General features: G+C 37.9%; 1 protein-coding gene across 11 annotated transcripts in view; it reads right to left on the bottom strand.

The window, feature by feature from the left end:
* The window catches only part of AKAP13 (A-kinase anchoring protein 13), a 350,062-nt gene that overhangs the window by 81,899 nt on the left and 247,368 nt on the right, over window positions 1-20,795 (bottom strand). For all 11 annotated transcript variants that reach the window (XM_019945698.3, XM_073801374.1, XM_073801373.1 and 8 more), the window contains 2 exons: window positions 12,937-13,012; window positions 7,763-7,899 (listed from right to left, as the gene is read on the bottom strand). In XM_019945698.3, the coding sequence (XP_019801257.2) occupies window positions 7,763-7,899; window positions 12,937-13,012 (213 nt within the window). The remainder of the gene's footprint in view (window positions 1-7,762; window positions 7,900-12,936; window positions 13,013-20,795) is intronic.

The raw sequence follows: 20,795 nt of genomic DNA, 5'->3' as shown, positions 1-20,795 counted from the left end.
GCGGTCCTGGGAAACTAAAGCTGCCTAAATGTCTAATTCTCAAAACAATACCAAGGGACAAGCAGAATGGGCATCAAAAAAGCAAAATGTGTGATGAGCCTGTTTTAAAACACACAAGCAAGGCTTCAAAAGATATGAAAGCTTTTGAGTTGAAGTTTCCATTTATCACACATTCTTCATACAAGTTAGCTCTTCCCAGTGTGAAAATGACTTGCAGGTGGTAGAATAGGTTTCTCTGTAAAAAGGAGAAATCTGCCTAGCATACAGCCTCAACATAGCCTTGTTCCTTGTGTGTGCTATGGCATTTCTTGGTGTGTGCTTTTAACTCTGAGTTTTTAAAAAACAAAAAACACAAAATAAAAGACCTGGGAGTTTTTTCATAGTAACACGTGATTTCTTTAGTTTTGCATTCCTGATCCTGATTTAAGAATCAGGTTCACACAGTATAATATTCTTACACTCAAGTATTTTTGTGAGCTAGCAGTTATTATCTGAAAAGGGAAAAACAGGACAAATACAGAAATTAAGACTGAGCTCATTTATTAAGTACTGAGGCAAATGGTTTTAACTTTAGACTGAATCTAAAGAAGGCTCTAAACTACTTTTCTCCAAGTTTTTCTTAGCATTCTCAAAAGAATTTCCCAACTTCATCACATCTTTACACTACCTTTGCAGACTAGAAAGTAGTCAGTGGTGTAATGAGAAATCAAACCCAGAGTATGGTCGTAGCCTTTCTACAGCTAGGTATGTGTCTATGGATAAGTCACATGATGATCTTTAGATCTAAAGGTTAGAAATTAATATAAGGTCTGTTGAAAAGTATTGTCCATTTAAATCATGGATAACAGAGGAAAGAAGGAAAGCAGGTTTTTAAAACTTTTGAACTGTTTTTGCAATGTTCCCTTTCCAGTCCCTGAATTTGTTAGTGCTAAAGTTTCTAGAGATGTCTGCCAAATAACAGATGTGAGAACTACTACTTCCACCATTTTCCTCCCTCCTCAAAAAAGTACCAGATTGGGGGGATGCTGTTTTTTCATTTATATATATTAGAAACGGAGAAAAATTATGGCTTCTGACACAGACAGAATGTTCCATGCCTAATAGTTGAAGCTCCTCTTAAGAGTTTTTGAGTTGTCAGTCTTTCTTCAGAGAGGTCTTTTCTCTTAAAATGTCTGCTAGTTAAACGACTTTCAAGACTTAGGAAATTATTCCTGATTGTCTGGAGGAATGGTGCCATGGGATCAATTAAACTAACACATTTTTTAAAACTTAGATTTGAATCCATGTAAATCAAATGTACTAGTTAAACTGATCCCATGCTGCCATTCCTCCAGACAATCAAGAATAATATCCCAAGTCCTATATATATATATACATGTAATATAAATATATATTTATATGAATACTTACGCATTTATATATAAATATATATAAGAATGAAATATATGTACATATATATTTTCATTCTTATAAACAAACAGCCAAAACAATTGTGATGAGTATTAAGACTGGGTTAGGGCAGAGAAGTAGAAGAGATGTTAAAAGGTGGAAACAGGAGAGAAGGGGTGGTTGGGAGTCACGTATGTATGCTAGGGAAACTAAGACCAAGTCTACCTGAGACTGACACACAAATCCTTCCTCTCTTGAGTATTCATAATTGGGTTTCCCTCCTGCATATAGGAGGACGGGAACACACACAAAAAACTATCATCTCTACCATCAGCTTCTCTCTCCTTGGGGTTTATAAAATTTTGAAAATCTGCAAATGGTTATCAGGCTAGAAAAACCCAATAGGCCTCAGAGAGAATGCCCTCTGAGCACTACAAAGGTGTGAGAGCGGCTGGTCTTTCCAACACTAGCCTTAAACAGACAGTTCTGGCTTCAGGGGCAGGGGCTGAGTCCAACAGAGTGACCCAAGGGTACTTGGGTTTTGCTTAATTTAAGGCCAAATAAACTAGAGAGAATGAAATTACAAAATAATTACATAAACAAAAGTTAATGTAAAAGTCCAAAACAAATGATGATTTTTATATAAAGCTTGAGAGAATCTATTACTTAAATATATGTGCAGTATAACTATTACATAAATTTGAATAATAATTATTTACTGGATACTCACCATGTGTGGGGCTCTATACTAAGTGATTTCGATGTATGATTTCTTTTAATCCTCACAACTATTTCCTTTAGTAGCTATTCTTATTCCCATTTTATAGATGAGAAAACTGAAGCTCAGTGAGGTTACATAATAAACTCAAGTTTCTAATTTAACTGATCTGGAGTAAGGGCCAGACTTTTTTTCTTTGTCTTTGTTTTTTTCCCTTCTTCTTCTTCTTCAAGCTCTCCAGGTGATTCTAGGTACAGCTAGGATTCAATCCTATTGCTAAAAACTACAGAGCTGTTACCGCAGCTGGGGGCAGACAAATCAATAACAAGATAGGACACAGGTAGCAATACTATAAAAATGTGGTAAGTTACACTTCATCAAAAATTTAAAAATTCAGTTCATCAAGACAGCATTATCAAAGTGAACAGGTAGCCATAGAGTGGAAGAAAATATTTTCAAAATGTAAATCTAACAAAGGACTGGTATCCAGGATACATATATAGAATTTCTACTTCTCAACAACAAAAAGATAAACGATCTAATTTTTTTAATGGGCAAAAGAGATGAACAGACATTCCATAAAGGAAGATACACATAAGTGGCCAATAAACACATGAAAATGTGTTTAACATAATCATTAGGTATCAAGGAAAAGCAAATCAGAAACACAGTGAGCTACCACTACATGCACACCAGAAATGCTACAGTCAAAGCAAAACAAAACAATTATACATGTTGCTAAGGACGTGGTGCCACTATAATTCTCATTCTTGCTGTTGAGAATAAAAAATGGTACAACCACTTTGGAAAAGGGTCTGGCAATTTCTTATAAAACTAAACCTACACTTACGATATGATCCAGAAATTCCACTCCTGGGTATTCATCTAAGAGGAATGATAATATTTATATTTCATTTATATGAAGTTCTGAAATAGGAAAAATTAACCTGTGGTAGAAAAAAATTAGAACGGTTGCTGCCTCTAGTGGGTTAGAGAGGAGACAGACTGGGAAGGGGCATGAGAAAACTTTCCAAAGTGATATATCCTTATGGGCATTTAGGTTACAAAGATGGGTGAATGCATTAATCAAAGGTCACTGAGGTAGAGCTGTCATGGAAAACAGTATGGAGGTTCCTCAAAAAATTAAAGGCAGGACTAACTGCCATATATGATCCAGCAATCCCACATCTGGGTATATATCCAAAGGAAATAAAGTCACTGTCTTGAAGAGATATGTGCACTCCCATGTTCAAAGCAGCATTATTGACAGTAGCCAACATATGGAAATATCCTAAGTATCCAACGACAGATGAATGGATATAGAATTATTCAGCCTTGAAAAAGAAGGAAATCCTGCCATTTGCGATAACATGGATGCATCTTGAGGGCATCATGCTAAGTGAAATAAGCCAGACACAGAAAGACAAATACTGCACGATCTCACTTAAATGTGAAATCTAAAAACGTCAAACTCATAGTAACAGGGAGTATAATGGTGGTTACCAGGGGCTGGAGGGGTGGGGGGAATGGGAAGATGTTAGTCAAAGGGAACATACTTTCAGTTATGAGATGAGTAAGTTCTGGAGACCTAATATACACTATGGTCACTATAGTTAATAATAAGGTACTGTATCCTTGAAATCTGCCAAGAAAGTAAATCTCAAGTGTTTTCTCCACACACATAAAAAGTAACTACGTGAGGTGACAGATATGTTAGTTAGCCTGATTGTGGTAATCACTTCACAATGTATGTATGTAAGTATCATATATATGTGTGTTTATTTATATATATATATAAACAACATGTCATACACCTCAAATATATATGATTTTTATTTGTCGATTGTAACTCAATAAAGTTGGGGGGGAAGTCACTGAATGGTACTCTTGAGACTGCATACTTCATTGTATGTAAATTTTATAAAAAAACAAAAAACAACAACCCTATAAACAAATACTGAATTCTAAGTATTTAGGGGTGAAGTGTATTGATATCTGTAAGTTATTTTGAAGCGCATCAAAGAAATTAGATGAACTGGTAGGTGGAAGAATGAGAGACAGATGCATAACTATGTAACAAAGCAAATGTAATAAAAAGTTAATTGCAGAATTTAGGTGGTAGATGTTCACTGCACGATTCTTCTAACTTTTCTGTTTCAGAATTTTTAAAATAAAATGTTGGCCAAAAAAATGCCTGACTGGCTTTCTTAACCAGTGTCACACCATATAGGTATGATATAGATATGTATATAGAGAGGTGTAAACATTATATACACTTATATACATAGAAATATAGAAATAGCTATGCAGTTTATATCTTATTACTACACCTGAAGGAATCATGCTTAATATTGCCAAAATACTAGTCCTTTAATTTTCATTCACTTACTCGTCAAATACTTATAAATTATTATCTATTATATTATACACAGGACACTCTGCCATGTGCCTTGAAAATAAAAGCTCATATTTTAAAATCCTAATGTATGCCAATCACTTAATCCATTTATGTACAATACTTTATTTAAGTATCTGATAGCAAGCATCAGCCCTGCTTCACAGTTCTGAAATTACAATAATTTCAATACTTATTCATAAGTGATTATAGTTTTTCTAATTTGGATTCTGTAAACATATTTACTTTAAAAGTTTAAAATAAAAGGTAAATTTTTGGCTTGGTGTTTAAGTACTTGAGAGCAAACTACAGCAATATAAAATAAAGGATTTTCCTTTAAGGGTTAGCATCTTAGGGGAGTTACTTTGATTTTCTTAATTGTGGATATGTCTTATAACTTGGAGGAAAAAACAAGGTGTAAGGGCTTTACTTTATCTCTGGGAAAAGAGGCAGCAACTATCAGTATTTTCTGTGGCTTTCAATTATCCTTTTGGATAACAGAGTGGCCCAGATCGTGTATTTTATGATCACACTTTTCTTTCTTAGCTAGTGCCAGAAAGCATCCTAGGTTTCTTCTCACGTTAAAAACAAAATTTAAATTTTATGCTGTTGATCTATGGAAAAAAAGAACTTAGAAACGAGCAAATATCCATAAGAATAAACATGAAGCTCGCAACACTCACCAAAGAGTCATACTTGCCAGGAGGCAGGCATACTGAGTGGAAACATAAGATTAAGTGGAAAGTTCTGACAAACATCGCAAGCTAATGTTAAAGAGACCTCTGTTAAGGCCAGAGTCACACAAGTGGCTGCAGGAAGTGACCTAATGCACCACTCATGGTTCGCAGAAAAGGATGTTGCAATGCCTTGCCTACAGATTATTTTTTAGAGAAGGGAGAGTGGGAGGGCTGGAGCCTGAGAAGAAGCTCTGGGACAGTCTGATGTTTCACAGTACATGTTGTGTGGATGACCACAGAGGAAGGCTTTTAAGGAAGTAGCTGATGGCCTGTCTGCCACTGCCATGCTTCTATATAAAGCACTGGTTATTAAAGCAGGTGTCTGGAGGTTGAGAGCAAAATAACAGAAAATGAACAGATTTCAGAGTTAGGGCTACGTACAAATCTCAATTTTGTTACTTACCAGCTGAGTAATTTTGAGTAAACTTCTTTACCAATCAGAGCCTCTATTTCCTCAGGAGTATAATGAAGATAAAACCACCCACCTTGCAGGGTTGCTGGGAGCATGAAATGTGACCACATACTTTAAAAATTCTGTTCAGTGCCTAGTATAAAGTAAGCATCTTGTACACATGAGTCTGTCTGTCTCCTTTTCCCGTCACATGTAAACCCTGGGTTTTATGAATGCTAGAGAAAACATTATTGCAAAACCTCTCTGTCACTAACAACAGTGGTAGAGCGGAGACACTAAGAGGAAGGACCCTCCAAATCTCACCCCAGGCCATCAGACATTCTTCTGTCAGCATGAAGAGGTGAAAGTGCAGTCGCCATTTCTCGACTTCCTGAGGCACCCCAGTATGAAATGTTGGTCAAAGTTTATTCAGGGTATGCTTCAACCTTTAAAAATTGTATCTGTCCAGTCATCCTGAAAAAACTGCCAAATCTAGCACTGGCCATTTGTATGAACAATCTCCTAAGTGCTTTTGGCAGTTCGAATAATTAGGTAAAAAGTAGTAAATTCTAATTCCCCTTAGCTAGGAAAATCATTCAATTTAGTAACCAGAAATAACTATCATTCTGCAGAGATGGTAACGCCCAGGGCAAGCTGTCACGCACCTAGGAGGTTCAAGCAATTATTTCTTAATGGAGACTTTGCAATTTGTTAAAAATTTCTTAGTAAGAAAATTTTCACACATATATAAATGTTTAACAAATCCTCATGTATCCATGACCCAGCTTCAGTGATTACTGATGACTATTTTAAAGCTGGAACTTAGAGAGATTATCTAATTTATTTATCTCGGACAAAAGCAATACATTTTTAAAGACATGCACCTTCGGAATGGTATTCCCCTTGAGGGGAGGTGGACACTTTAGGAGTCCTTACAATGAAAACCTCAAAATCACAGTGGAAATTACCTAAATTCTGTTGGTTAAAAAAAAAAAACAACAAAAAGATCATATTGGTGTCCCTCTCCCTAAATAACTTCGGAGAAGGACAGATCCTCCAAGTTGTGTGGACTTTTTACTTTACAGAATCCCTTCTATGACTAACAATGCCATGAGTCTTTCCAAGGCCCTCTGGAAGACAATGACCACAAGGAAAAGGAACGAGGAAAAGGGTGAGGGGAGGCCAAGCGGGCATACGAGAGCCGCTGAGCAAAAATGAAGGGAAAGTGAAAGTAAATGCACAGAGGCTTAAATACATTCCAGACCAGAGTCCCAGAACGGTAAGCCTTCTTCTAGTGTAACTTTTAAACCCAGCATCATCACGCTGCCTTGGAGAACCTAAGCAGCCACTAACCCCAACTGCTCTCATCACTTCTCCAAAGTCATCGTGAACCCTCACAAAGGCGTCTGCACAGCTGCCATGTTTCTGCCCCCTCAACCACCCTCTATTATAAAGACAAGCACTTGTGGCATATAACTGAGTACCATTTGCTGATCCTGCTGTGGGAAAGGCCTCTATTCTTCTTAGGAGACAAAACCAACCTTGCTGCAACCAGATACAAACATAAGCAAAAGAATGCAACAACCCCCCCCCCCCCAACACACACACACACTCTCTCAGAGCTTCAAATTATATGAAAACACGAGGTGATTCATGTGGATGGGCTTGGCTTTTCACTAGTGAGAAAGCTTGGATTCCTGAGCAGAGCTCTAGAAACTTCCAATTAAGCAGGCTCCATGAGGACGGGTGACATCACCAAGCTCAGCAGCGAGCTTCAGGCCTAAACACATCAATCAGAAGGCTCTGTGGTTAGTTTATACACATGACGTCATACAGTCTGAGCTGTGGTTCCTTCCTGCCCCCTGAGAAGTATTCACTGTCATCTGATTTAATTCACAATAAAGGAACTTCCATTTCTTTAGGCTTCAATGTGAGCTTCAAAACCTGTACGTAACCAGCCATGATTCTACAGAAAATAAAGTGGCCAAGGCCTCTTTCTAAGGCCTGGCAACCTGGAGCTTCATTCTCTGAAAGTGGGCATTTACACTTCTCTAAGACCTGAAGAGAAGCCCTGTAAGGCTAGTAGGAGTCACATCTTACTAGCAGGAGTCACACACTGAGTACAACAGTACCTTGGAGAAGATAATGCTGTCCACTTCTTCACTGGGTGAGTGAAAGAGGTCAGAATCACTTCCAGATTCTCTTTTAAGGACACCTTGTTTTGAGGCGCACTCTCTGCCCAATCCAACATCCAGGAAGTTATCACATTCTGAAAAACAAAATTTATTCAACCACTGCTTTAAAAAAAAAAATCAGTTTCTTTTCATTCCAGCCTTTTAAATCAACCAGCTGATGAATCTCCCTCCCTCCTCATACTAAGAAGCTGTAAAGGACACAGTCGAATTAGTAGCTTTCAATTCTCAGTTGATACAGTTACTACAGGACAACCATGAGTTTGTCATGTAAACCACAGGTACAGAAAGATAAAACGATGATTTAGAACCATAATTCCACCTATGTATTTAAATAATGATCTTTTCCTCCTGGTAGTTATAGAATTTATTTCTTTTGCTACCAGAATCAGAAGTTCCTTATTAGGAAACTATGTGATAGGATTTGTGGGCAATTTCTGTTTTTGAGACTTAAGTTCTTTCTGGAAACTTGTTACTTTATCAAAATACCGAGATAAAAGACAAAGGGGGAGCATAACTAATAAAACATACCTGTGTATTAAACTCACGGGTTCTATTAAGCAATAACAGAAATATAACTATTTAAATTCTCCTACCTTTAATAGATCTGACATTGGATGAATAATGTGATGAAGAAAAATATATAATCTAGAATCTGTTTTCAGCTCAACAACTAGGATGTGGACTCTGGTGAACCAGACAGAGAGGGCCTTGATAGAAATATTACATTGGTACATCTAGGGATTCTAAAGATTTGTATGCTTAAATTAGCAAAGTATTTAACCCACTCTCTTCTTTAACTCTGTAAACAAAAAGGACATGTGACCTGATAACAACAGAGATAAAAATATCTCTGTGTACATGGTGAAACCAAGTAAGACATCAACCTCCTTCAAGAAGTTTTGAAGAATGAAGCGTTTCCATTCTAGTTAGCATTACGCATGATTTGGAAAAACAAACGTATGTTTATCAAACCTGCAGGTGACACTAAGTGATGAGGGAGAGAGTAGATAACCTGGCTACCTAGCAGTTCATGAGAACTCTACCTGGAGGTTTTGCTTGAAAGCAAATTCAAGAGGAGTTCACAATACAAGGTTATGGCAAAACAAACAAATACTAATGGTTTTAGGCTCTATTAATAGACAATGCACCCAAATCCAAAATGGGGACAGTCTGGCCAGTATGTGCCACCAACACTGCACCTATACGGTTGTGTTTGTTCCTAAATATTGATAAATTAAATTAAAACACTGATAAACAAAAATGCATGCATGGTAATGAGGTCACCATGAGTGGAAACACCTGGGATACATTCAGGTTGCAGAGGACCTTGAAGAAAATGTGTCTGAGGATGGCTGCAGATTTGCCCTGTGCCATTCAGGAGGGAGAACAAAGCCTGCCAAGTGGAAGCCAGAGCTTCACTATAACGGGGCTTCGGGCCATAGGCTGGCAGCCTTATAAAGTCATGAGGCTCGTTCACCAGAAGGGCTGGAGCAAAGGCTGAGTGACCGTGGCAAGACATTTCGAAAAAGCTGTCTGCGCAGAAGTGGAAGTGGAGACTGAACTAGACGACCCCTAATGTGTCTTTTAATTCTTATAGTCTATGCTTAGACAATAAGTGTGTGTGTGTGTTGTGTGTGTGTGTGTGTGTGTGTGTGTACAGGTCTGTGTTCAGAGATAATGAGAAGAGGAAGTTTTTCTTATCTAAATTAACTAATAACTGATCATCAATCAATAAATAATTTGCCCTGCATTAGCCAGGAATCTTAGAGGAAGGGTCAAAGAGGCGCTGCACTGATACAGGTCATGAATCACTTGTCAATAAAATTACCTTTTCTATTAGTTAGGCATTTGACTAGGTACTGGGAATTATCCAAATAAAAAGAGATGCCTGATGTTTGTGTCTATGTGGAGGGGGGGAGTAGTTTACAATTTTGTAGTAGAAATGAATATATTAAGAGGTAATTTCAACACAGAAGTACAGAAAGGATGCCATAGGAATAAAGGCACGGCCCGCAGATTAATCTGAAAATGTTTCAGTTAAAGAAAAAATTACCTTGGTCCATTTCAGTCTTGGTCCAAACTATTTCTGAGTGTGTTAGTTAATGGGAATAGCCTTGCCTTTTGAAGACTGGAAATCATGGGGATTCTGGAGTTCTGGTCCCTTTTTTCCCACATCCCAGAGTATGTACTAACTTAGGCGGAGCTGGTGGCTGTGATTTTTCTACTTGTTCCCCCCACACCTTTTCCCCACTTGGAAAAATCAAAAACTCCACTCCATGGATGAGGGGAAAATAGGGGGACTGGCCAAGGAAAGAAAGGGCTGCCGCAGCAACTATGCTAAGGTGCTAGCTGTCCAGCTGGCAGTCAAACAGACCACGTCCCAATTCCAGACCTGGAAAACAGAGCAGCTTAAGACATTCTAATGGAAAATCCACGGGGAAGATCCGGACTCAGCCTTGGTAGGAATACCTCACCCAGAAAATAAATCCAAGCCAGCACTACAAGGGACCACAAACCAAGTCTGGGATGAGAATCTGCTGCTGTGATACAATGTTGGTTGGTGAGCTGGGGCGGAGGGAAGACTATGAAAACGAGGAACAAGGGAGAGAAAAGGACCTTAAGCCATTATGAAACCCCACAAATGGAAGTGGGGGGACCCTAAGGCAGAGCTAATCTATACCCCATTTCACATGTGTTGACAAGTTTTCAAAATGGATAAAATCTTTCCTTTCTTCTTACATGCCCCCCTTCCTAAGGAATAAAGTGGAGCAGCAAACAAAGGTATAAACAGGAATGAATGATCATTGGTTTCAGAGTGAGGCTGATGTGGCTCAAATCTGGATCCGAATACTTATAGCAAAAAGATCCCAGGCAAGAAGGAATTTGACCCTCTAAGTCTCCATTTCCATACCAATGAAATGGGATGATTTGTACCTCCCTAACATAGTTGTAGGGATGGTGAGAAATAATTTATATATATAGTAACCAGAACTCCGCCCCTGAGTACACAGCAGGCATGCGATAAACATGCCTAATGGAGCTAAGGCTTCATTAACCTGTAATGTGTGATTTGACAAGTATCCAGTAAGGACATTACACCTTGAGGTGGGCCAACCCCATTTTATGACCCATATATAAATCTGTCTATAACTTTTGTGTCCGGAGCCACTAGCTTTTTAAAAGCTAACAAAATGTGCACTTTTAAAGTGCTATCTAGTCTTTGAGGTTTCAATTATACATATGTAAACAAATTATAGTTGGGGAAGGGTAGGAAAACTTACCAGCAGCCCACTCACTGGGCTTTGCTGAACCATGTTAATCATAACACATCTGTATTTATTCCTATTTAAATAGGTTTGCATTTATCCTGGATTGAAGAGTATACAAAGTGATTTTAAATGTTACTACCTTATTTAGTCTAACACTATTGCTCTCTTGAGCTGTGTTTAAAAGTAAAAGAAAGAAACCTACATGACTGAAAGTACCTAGAATTCACAAAACAATATGCCTAAAATAAAAATCTCAGGTCTGAAGTTCAGAAGCATAATCCAGATCTTGGGTTTTGATAAACTGAAGTTTAAAAAGAATCACTCTAAAAAAACCAAAGTCTTTTGGGGGCTGGGGTATGGAGAAGGTCAAGATTATGCCCTGGGGAAAATGCTCAGGGGTTCAAAATACATTTCCTTAAATGAGTAAAATAAACTGCAGCATGTGAAGAAACTTCCTGTGAATATTCAAATTATGAGGCAACCTCTACATAGCAGACAATTTCACTGCCTGAGTGGTTGAGAGTAATTACACTTTTAGAAAAAGCCCCAAACAGCTTAAAGAACCAAAACACAGTAAGTACTATACTTTTAAGTAGAAGATTCTAGGGGGAGAGATAGGGAAAATGTAAGTTACATCTGTGAACAAGGTCAGTCTTATAATATTCGGAGACCCGAAACACAACTACAGCATAATAATATCCTTTAACCTCTTTTTCCACGTGAGAGAAAAACAGAAAAAAACTTTTCATATTTGTTCTGACACTTCCTTTGGAGCAAAGTCAGAGGACTGAGAATCAGTAGGAAACTTCACTGGAGATAGAGCATTTGAACCATCTGTCTTTAAATTTAATACTACTGCAGGACATCCACAGCTAAACTGTCTCTAAAAGACCAGTAAATGAAAACTTGGTAATTTTTAAAGCAGGTCAGTGAAAACTGGACAGGTTAACAGAGGTTTTGTTGGGTAAAGTCGACTCAAGAGCCCAAAATGCAAATTACCAGCTGCAAGAACAGGCACAGAGACTTCAGTTACTCACCAGGTCATTCGGACTCTTCCCTTAAGAAAGGCCAGTAAGGCTTTAGGGATGGAAGACAATAGAGCACATAGACATTAGGGAACGTACCTTACGTCACAGTGAATTAGTGGCTAAACTTGGATAAAAAGTTGGGATTCCTAACTAACCACAGATCATGTGCTGTGTCATTAACCAGCAAGGTCTTAAGAGAATTTTACCCTCATCCAATGTTACTAATACCTCATGGGTGCTTAAGGAAAGACTCAATTGCTGACAATACTTCCAAAGATTATGGCTCTCAATCTTGGCTACAAAGCAGAGGAACCAAGGGAGCTTTTAAAGATTCTGATGCCCAGACCACACCCCAGCCCAATTAAATCAGAATCCCTAGGGGCAGGACCCAGAGATCACTACATTTTTAAAGCTCCCTAGGTAATTTCAATGTACAACCAAAATCGAGAGCCCCAGGATTAGTCCTTAATAATACATATTTATAGTTTTACCATAATAAGAAACCTTTATCACATGTACATATATGCACAGCACATACGCCTTCACAGATGAATTAATAAATCATAAAGCCACATGTGAAAACTTAATACTGAAGTGAAATTTAGGTAATTACGTGTTCATTTTCAACTGTGAGACAAAATGCCTACAAACCCAAATCACATACACCCCTCCTTCTGATTTATCCCATTAATGCTCATGAAGGACAGACCTTGAAATCAAACAATCTGTTATTAGAGTGGGAATGTGGCTCTAGAAAATGGACATTTTGGATGAGTTATTCAAGCAAATGGGAAGTTGGAGAATCCCCGCGTACCTGCGCTCTGCGTCGGAGCCAAGAGAGATGCTGCATCTGGGCATGGCTCAATGGTACACCAACTTTCTCGGTTTATCTGAAGAAAAAGAAAAAGAGATTGACCTTCAGACGGTGAAGTAGTGTGGGATGTTTATACAGCTGTTGCAAGTATATCTACCACACCAACACTCCTATCTTTTTCTTTAATATTTTATTGCAAAGTGGGTAAAATTATGTCAAGAAAAAACCTTTTTCACAACACAACAAGGCAATCTATACTCAATTAAGACTCTAAAGAAACTGTCAGTAAAAGTTAGGCATATAAAAACAAAAGGAAAAAAGATATACAAAGAGGAAGATCATGGTGCAGGCCAATGGTGAAATAAAAAAGAAAAATAAGTTAACAGGTGAAAAGGATCAAATATTGAAATATGCATTCCACATCCTAGGTTGCAACTCAGAAAATGCAAAAATAATTCCTATTTGTTCAAGAATTACTGTATGTTGGGCATCAGGTTAAGAATTCTACATATGTTATTGCATTTAATCCCCACACTAGCTCCAAGAAGTTTGTAATATCTCTATCCAAAGAACAGCTACGCTTGGAGGAGTTGCTAAGGTAATAAATGGCAGGACTGGGAATGGAATACAAACCTATGTGATTCTAAAGCATATTAAGAAGCACATACACCCGCCTTAAACCATTTTTTTTAAATTTAGCCTTTACAACTCCAAACCATCTTAACATTATAACTTTCCACTTTCATTAGATTAAAAATAATGTAATTTTTAAAACTACCATTAGAGATTTCAACAGCCCTCTCTCAGTAATTGATAAAACAGGTAGACACAAAATCTGCAAGAATACACATAAAGAACGTGGAAAACATCATCAACCAATTTGATTTAATCAACATATACTGAGCCTTTTACCCAACATTCTTTTCAAATGCACATGGTATGTTCACCACGATAGAATATATTCTGTCGTATAACACAAGTCTCAAATTTGAGGATTAAAATCATATTAAACATGCTCTTTGACCATAACAATATCAAATTAGAAACCAAAATCAAAAAGATATCTGGAAAAACACAATATTTAAAAAAAAACTTCTAAAAAGAAATCTTAAGGAAACATTAAATATCAGAAAATATTTCAAGCTGAATAAAAATAGAAATACCACATATGAAAATTTGTGAGATACAGCCAAAATAATGCCTAGAGCAAAATTTATAATATTAAATCCTTGTTTTAGAAAAGGAATGTCTCAAATCAGTGATCTAGGCTTCCACCTTAAGAACTTAGCAAAATTAACACAAAGCAAACATGATGAGTAAAACAAAGAGCAGAAATCAGTGAAAGAGAAAACAGAAAAATAAAATCAATAAGATCAAAAGCTGGATCCTTAGAAGATCAGTTTACTGATATCAGTAAAACTTTAACTAGATAGACCAGAAAAGAATTCTAAGTTAAAAATTACCAGTATCAAGAATTTAAAGGGGGACATCACTAAAGATCCTACAGACACTGAAAGGATGATAGGGAAATATCAATATTACGAACAAGAAATACAACAAGTTAGATGAAATGGAAGCATTTCATGAAAGACACAAACTACCAAAATTCTTTCAAAAAGATACAGATAATCTGTACACCCTTATTCTATTAAAGACATTGAATACATAGTTTAAAACTTTCCTGTAAGGAAAACTCCAGGCCCAGATGACTTCAAAGGTAAATGGCACCATACATTTAAGGAAGAAATAATAGCAATTCTACACAAACTCCTAAGGAAAACAAAAGAGGAGGGAACAATATACAGCTCATTTTATAAGCCCAGCATTACCCTGACACCAAAACTAGACAAAGACGTAAGAAAATTATAAATCAATATCCTCAGGAACATAGACGAAAAAATCCTGAACAAAAATTAGGAAACTGAATCCAGCAATATAGAAAAAAGATAAACATCGTGACCAAATTCATCCCAGAAAAGCAAGGTTGGTTTAACATTTGAAAATCAATTTATTAATAGACCAAAACCTCTCACAAACTAATGATTATCAAGAGATGCAGAAAAGAATTTGGCAAAATTCAACATCTAAAACTCATAGAACACTGAAAACAGAAAGGAAATTCCTCAACCTGATAAAGGGCATCTATTTAAAAAATCCTGATACTTCACTCTGAGATCAAAAACAAGGCAAGAATGTCCACTCTCAGCACTGTTATTCAATAGGTACAGGTTCTAGCCAATGCAGTAAAGCAGAAAAAGAAATAAAATGCACAGATGTAGAATAGAAGTAGTTACTACTTTATTCATAGATGGCATGATTATCTATGGAGAAAATCTCAAGGAATCTACAAAAATGCTACTAGAATAAACGAGTTTAGCAAAGCTGAAGGTTATAAAGTCAATGTACAAAAAAAAAATTAACACTAGTCCTATATATTAGGAGTGAACAATTAAAAATTAAAGTTAAAAACAAAAGTAATACAATTTACAATAGCATCGAGAAATATAAAATAATCAGGCATAAATTTAATAAAATATGAGTAATACCTGTACTCTAAACACTGCAAAACACTACTGAGAAAAATTAAAGCAGGCTCAAATAGAGACACCATGTTCATAGATCAGAAAACTCAATTCTGTTAAATGTTAATTCTCCCCAATTCATCACTACTTGATCTCAAGACTTACTATATATAAAAGCTTTTTTGGGAGATTGGTTCAGGATGGCGGAGTAAAAGGACGTGCGCTCATTCCCTCTTGTGAGAGCACCGAAATCACAACTAACTGCTGAACAATCATCGACAGGAAGACACCGGAACTCACCAAAAAACATACCCCACATCCAAAGACAAAGGAGAAGCCATAATGAGACAGTAGGAGGGGCACAATCAATAAAGTCAAATCCCATAACTGCTGGGTGACTCACAAACTGGATAACACTTATACCACAGAATTCCACCCACTGGACTGAAGGTTATGAGCCCCACATCAGGCTTCCCAACCTGGGGGTCCGGCAACGGGAGGAGGAATTCCTAGAGAATCAGACTTTGAAGGGTAGCAGGACTTGACTGCAGGACTTGGACAGGACTGGGGGAATCAGAGACTCCACTCATGGAGGGCACACACAAAGTGGTGTGTGCATCAGGACCCAGGGGAAGGAGCAGTGACCCCATAGGAGACTGAACCAGACTTACTTGTTAGTGTTGGAGGGTCTGCTGCAGAGACGGGGGTGGCTGTGGCTCACCGTGAGGACAAGGACACTGGCAGCAGAAGTTCTGGAAAGTACTCCTTGGCGTGAGCCCTCCCAGAGTCTGCCATTAGCCCAACCAAAGAGGCCAGGTAGGCTCCAGTGTTGGGTTGCCTCAGGCCAAACAACCAACAGGGAGGGACCCAGCCCCACCCATCAGCAGACAAGCAGACTGAAATTTTACTGAGCTCTGCCCAAAAGAGCAACACCCAGCACTACCCACCACCAGTCGCTCCTACCAGGAAACTTGCACAAGCCTCATAGATAGCCTCATCCACCAGCAGAAGCAAGAAGAACTACAACCCTGCAGCCTGTGGAACAAAAACCACAATCACAGAAAGACAGACAAGATGAAAGGGCAGAGGGCTATGAATCAGATGAAGAAACAAGATAAAACCCCCAAAAAACAACTAAATGAAGTGGAGATAGGAAACCTTCCAGAAAAAGAATTGAGAATAATGATAGTGAAGATGATCCAGGACCTCAGAAAAACAATGGAGGCAAAGATCAAGAAGATGCAAGGAATGTTTAACAAAGACCTAGAAAAATTAAAGAACAAACACCTAGAAGAATTAAAGAACAGAGATGAACAATACAATAACTGAAATAAAAAATACACTAGAAGGAATCAATAGCAGAATAACTGAGGCAGAAGAACAGATAAGTGACCTGGAAACAGGATGGTGGAATTCACTGCCACGGAACAGAATAAAGAAAAAAGAATGAAAAAAAATGAAGACAGCCTAAGAGACTTCTGGGGCAACATTAAACACAACATTCGCATTATAGGGGTCCCAAAAGGAGAAGAGAGAGAGAAAGGACCCGAGAAAATATCTGAAGAGATTATAATCGATAACTTCCCTAACATGGGAAAGGAAACAGCCACCCACGTCCAGCAAGCGCAGAGTGTCGCAGGCAGGATAAACCCAAGGAGAAACACACTGAGACGCATAGTAATCAAACTGGCAAAAATTAAAGACAAAGAAAAATTACTGAAAGCAAACAAAGGAAAAATGACAAATAACATACAAGGGAACTCCCATAAGGTTAACAGCTGACTTCTCAGTAGAAACTCTACAAGCCAGAAGGGAGTGGCATGACATATTTAAAGTGATGAAAGGGAAGAACCTACAACCAAGATTACTCTGCCTGGCAAGGGTCTCATTCAGATTTGATGGAGAAATCAAAAGCTTTACAGACAAGCAAAAGCTAAGAGAATTCAGCACTACCAAACCAGCACCACCAAACAACAAATGCTAAAGGAACTTCTCTAAGTGAAAAACACAAGAGAAGAAAAGGACATACAAAAACAAACCCATAACAATTAAGAAAATGGTAATAGGAACATACGTATCGATAATTACCTTAAAAGTGAATGGATTAAAATGTTCCAACCAAAAGACACAGGCTTGCTGAATGGATACAAAAACAAGACTCATATATATGCTGTCTACAACAGACCCACTTCAGACCTAGCGACACATTCAGACTGAAAGTAAAAACTCTCCAGAAAGTGGGTTATAGAGGGAACCTACCTCAACATAATAAAGGCCATATATGACAAACCCACAGCAAACATCATTCTCAATGGTGAAAAACAGAAAGCATTTCCTCTAAGATAAGGAACAAGACAAGGATGTCTATTCTCACCACTATTATTCAACACAGTTTTGGAAGTCCTAGCCATAGCAATCAGAAAAGAAAAAGAAATAAAAAGTATACAAATTGGAAAAGAAGTAAAACTGACACTCTTTGCAGATGACGTGATACTATACATAGAGAAACTAAAGATGCCACCAGAAAACTACTAGAGCTAATCAATTAATTTGGTAAAGTTGCAGGATACAAAATTAATGCACAGAAATCTCTTGCATTCCTATACACTAATGATGAAAAATCTGAAAGAGAAATGAAGGAAACACTCCCATTTACCACTGCAACAAAAAGAATAAAATACCTAGGAATAAACCTACCTAGGGAGAATAAAAGACTCTTATATGTAGAAAACTATAAGACACTGATGAAAGAAATTAAACATGATATAAACAGATGGAGAGATATACCATGTTCTTGGATTGGAAGAATCAACATTGTGAAAATGATTATACTACCCAAAGCAATCTACAGATTCAATGCTATCCCTATCAAATCACCAATGGCATTTTTTATGGAACTAGAACAAAAAATCTTAAAATTTGTATGGAGACACAAAAGACCCTGAATAGCCAAAGCAGTCTTGAGGGGAAAAAAAAGCGCTAGAGGAATCAGACTCCCTGACATCAGACTATACTACAAAGCTACAGTAATCAAGACAGTATGGTCCTGGCACAGAAACAGAAATATAGATCAATGAAACAGGATAGAAAGCCCAGAGTTAAACCCACGTACCTATGGTCAACTAATCTATGACAAAGGAGGCAAGGATATACAATGGAGAAAAGGCAGTCTCTTCAATAAGTGGTGCTGGGAAAACTGGACAGCTACATGTAAAAGAATGAAATTAGAACACTCCCTAACACCATACACAAAAATAAACTCAAAATGGATTCGAGACCTAAATGTAAGACCAGACACTATAAAACTCTCAGAGGAAAACATAGGAAGAACACTCTTTGACATAAATCACAGCAAGATCTGTTTTGATCCACCTACTAGAGTAATGGAAATAAAAACAAAAATAAACAAATGGGACCTAATGAAACTTAAAAGCTTTTGCAAAGCAAAGGAAACTACAAACAAGACGAAAAGACAACCCTCAGAAATGGGAGAAAATATTTGCAAACGAATCAACAAAGGATTAATCTCCAAAATATATAAACAGCACATGCAGCTCATTATTAAAAAAACAAACAACCCAATTCTAAACTGGGCAGAAGACCTAAATAGACATTTCTCCAAAGAAGACATACAGATGGCCAAGAAGCACATGAAAAGCTGCTCAGCATCACTAATTATTAGAGAAATGCACATCAAAACTACAGTGAGGTATCACCTCACACCAGTTGAAACGGGCATCATCAGAAAACCTACAAGTAACAAATGCTGGAGAGGGTGTGGAGAAAAGGCAACCCTCTTGCACTGTTGGTGGGAATGTAAATGGATACAGCAACTATGGAGAAAAAATATGGAGGTTCCTTAAAAAAGTAAAAATAGAATTACCATATGACCCAGCAATCCCACTACTGGGCATATACCCAGAGAAAACTGTAACTCAAAAAGACACATGCACTCCAATGTTCACTGCAGCACTATTTACAATAGCCAGGTCATAGAAGCCACCTAAATGCCCATCGACAGACGAAAGGATAAAGATGTGTTAGGGCTTCCCTGGTGGTGCAGTGGTTGATAATTTGACTGCTAATGCAGGGGACACGGGTTCGAGCCCTGGTCTGGGAAGATCCCACATGCTGTGGAGCAACTAGGCCCGTGAGCCACAACTACTGAGGCTGTGCGTCTGGAGCCTGCGTTCTGCAACAAGAGAGGCCGCGACAGTGAGAGGCCCGTGCACTGCGATGAAGAGTGGCCCCCGCTTGCCACAACTAGAGAAAGAAGACCGCACAGAAATGAAGACCAAACACAGCCAAAAATAAATAAATAAATTAATTAATTAAAAAAAAAAGATGTGGTACATATATACAATGGAATTACTCAGCCATAAAAAGGAACGAAATTGGGTCATTTGTAGAGACATGGATGGATCCAGAGACTGTCATACAGAGTGAAGTAAGTTAGAAAGAGAAAACCAAATATCGTATCTTAACATGTATATGGGGAACCTTGAAAAATAGTACAGATGAACCGGTTTGCAGGGCAGACACTGAGACACAGATGTAGAGAACAAACGTATGGACACCAAGTGGGGAAAGCGGCAGGGGTGGTGGTGGGATGAATTGGGAGATTGGGAATGACATGTATACACTGATGTGTATAAAATGGATAACTATTTAAGAACCTGCTGTGTAAAAAAATAAATTAAAAAAAAAGTACTTTTAGAAGTTTGGATAATTTCCCAAAAATGTAGAGATAGTGAAGGTTTTAGTTCACTGAAGTATTTGTTTTTGTATTGTTAATAGCTTTAGCTTTTGGAATGCTAAAATTAAAAAATTTTAAACTCAAAAATAAAAAACCAAACATTAACTAAAATCCATGCCCCCCCCCCCCCCAAAATAAAGAAAAAAGCAAGCTATATTGTGACTTCCCTGGTGGTACAGTGGTTAAGAATCCGCCTGCCAATGCAGGGGACACGGGTTCAAGCCCTGGTCCAGGACGATCTCACTAAGCCCATGCGCCACCACTACTGAGCCTGCGAGCCACAACTACTGAGCCTGCGTGCCACAACTACTGAAGCCCGCAAGCCTAGATCCTGTGTTCTGCAACAAAGAGAAGCCACCACAAGGAGAAGCCCGTGTACCACAACAAAGAGTAGCCCCTGCTCGCTGCAACTAGAGAAAGCCCACGGGCAGCAACGAAGACCCAACGCAGCCAAAACTCAATCAATCAATTTATTTTTTAAAAAGGCTATATTAATAAAGCCAGTTTGGTACTGGTATAAAGACAGGCATACAGATTGAAAGAACAAGAGAGAATCCACAAATAGACCTTCACAGATATGA

Source organism: Tursiops truncatus, chromosome 2, assembly GCF_011762595.2.
Source record: "Tursiops truncatus isolate mTurTru1 chromosome 2, mTurTru1.mat.Y, whole genome shotgun sequence".
Classification (NCBI taxonomy): Eukaryota; Metazoa; Chordata; class Mammalia; order Artiodactyla; family Delphinidae; genus Tursiops; species Tursiops truncatus.
Note: the sequence above shows the minus strand (reverse complement) of the source record. Positions and strands in the feature narration are given on the sequence as shown.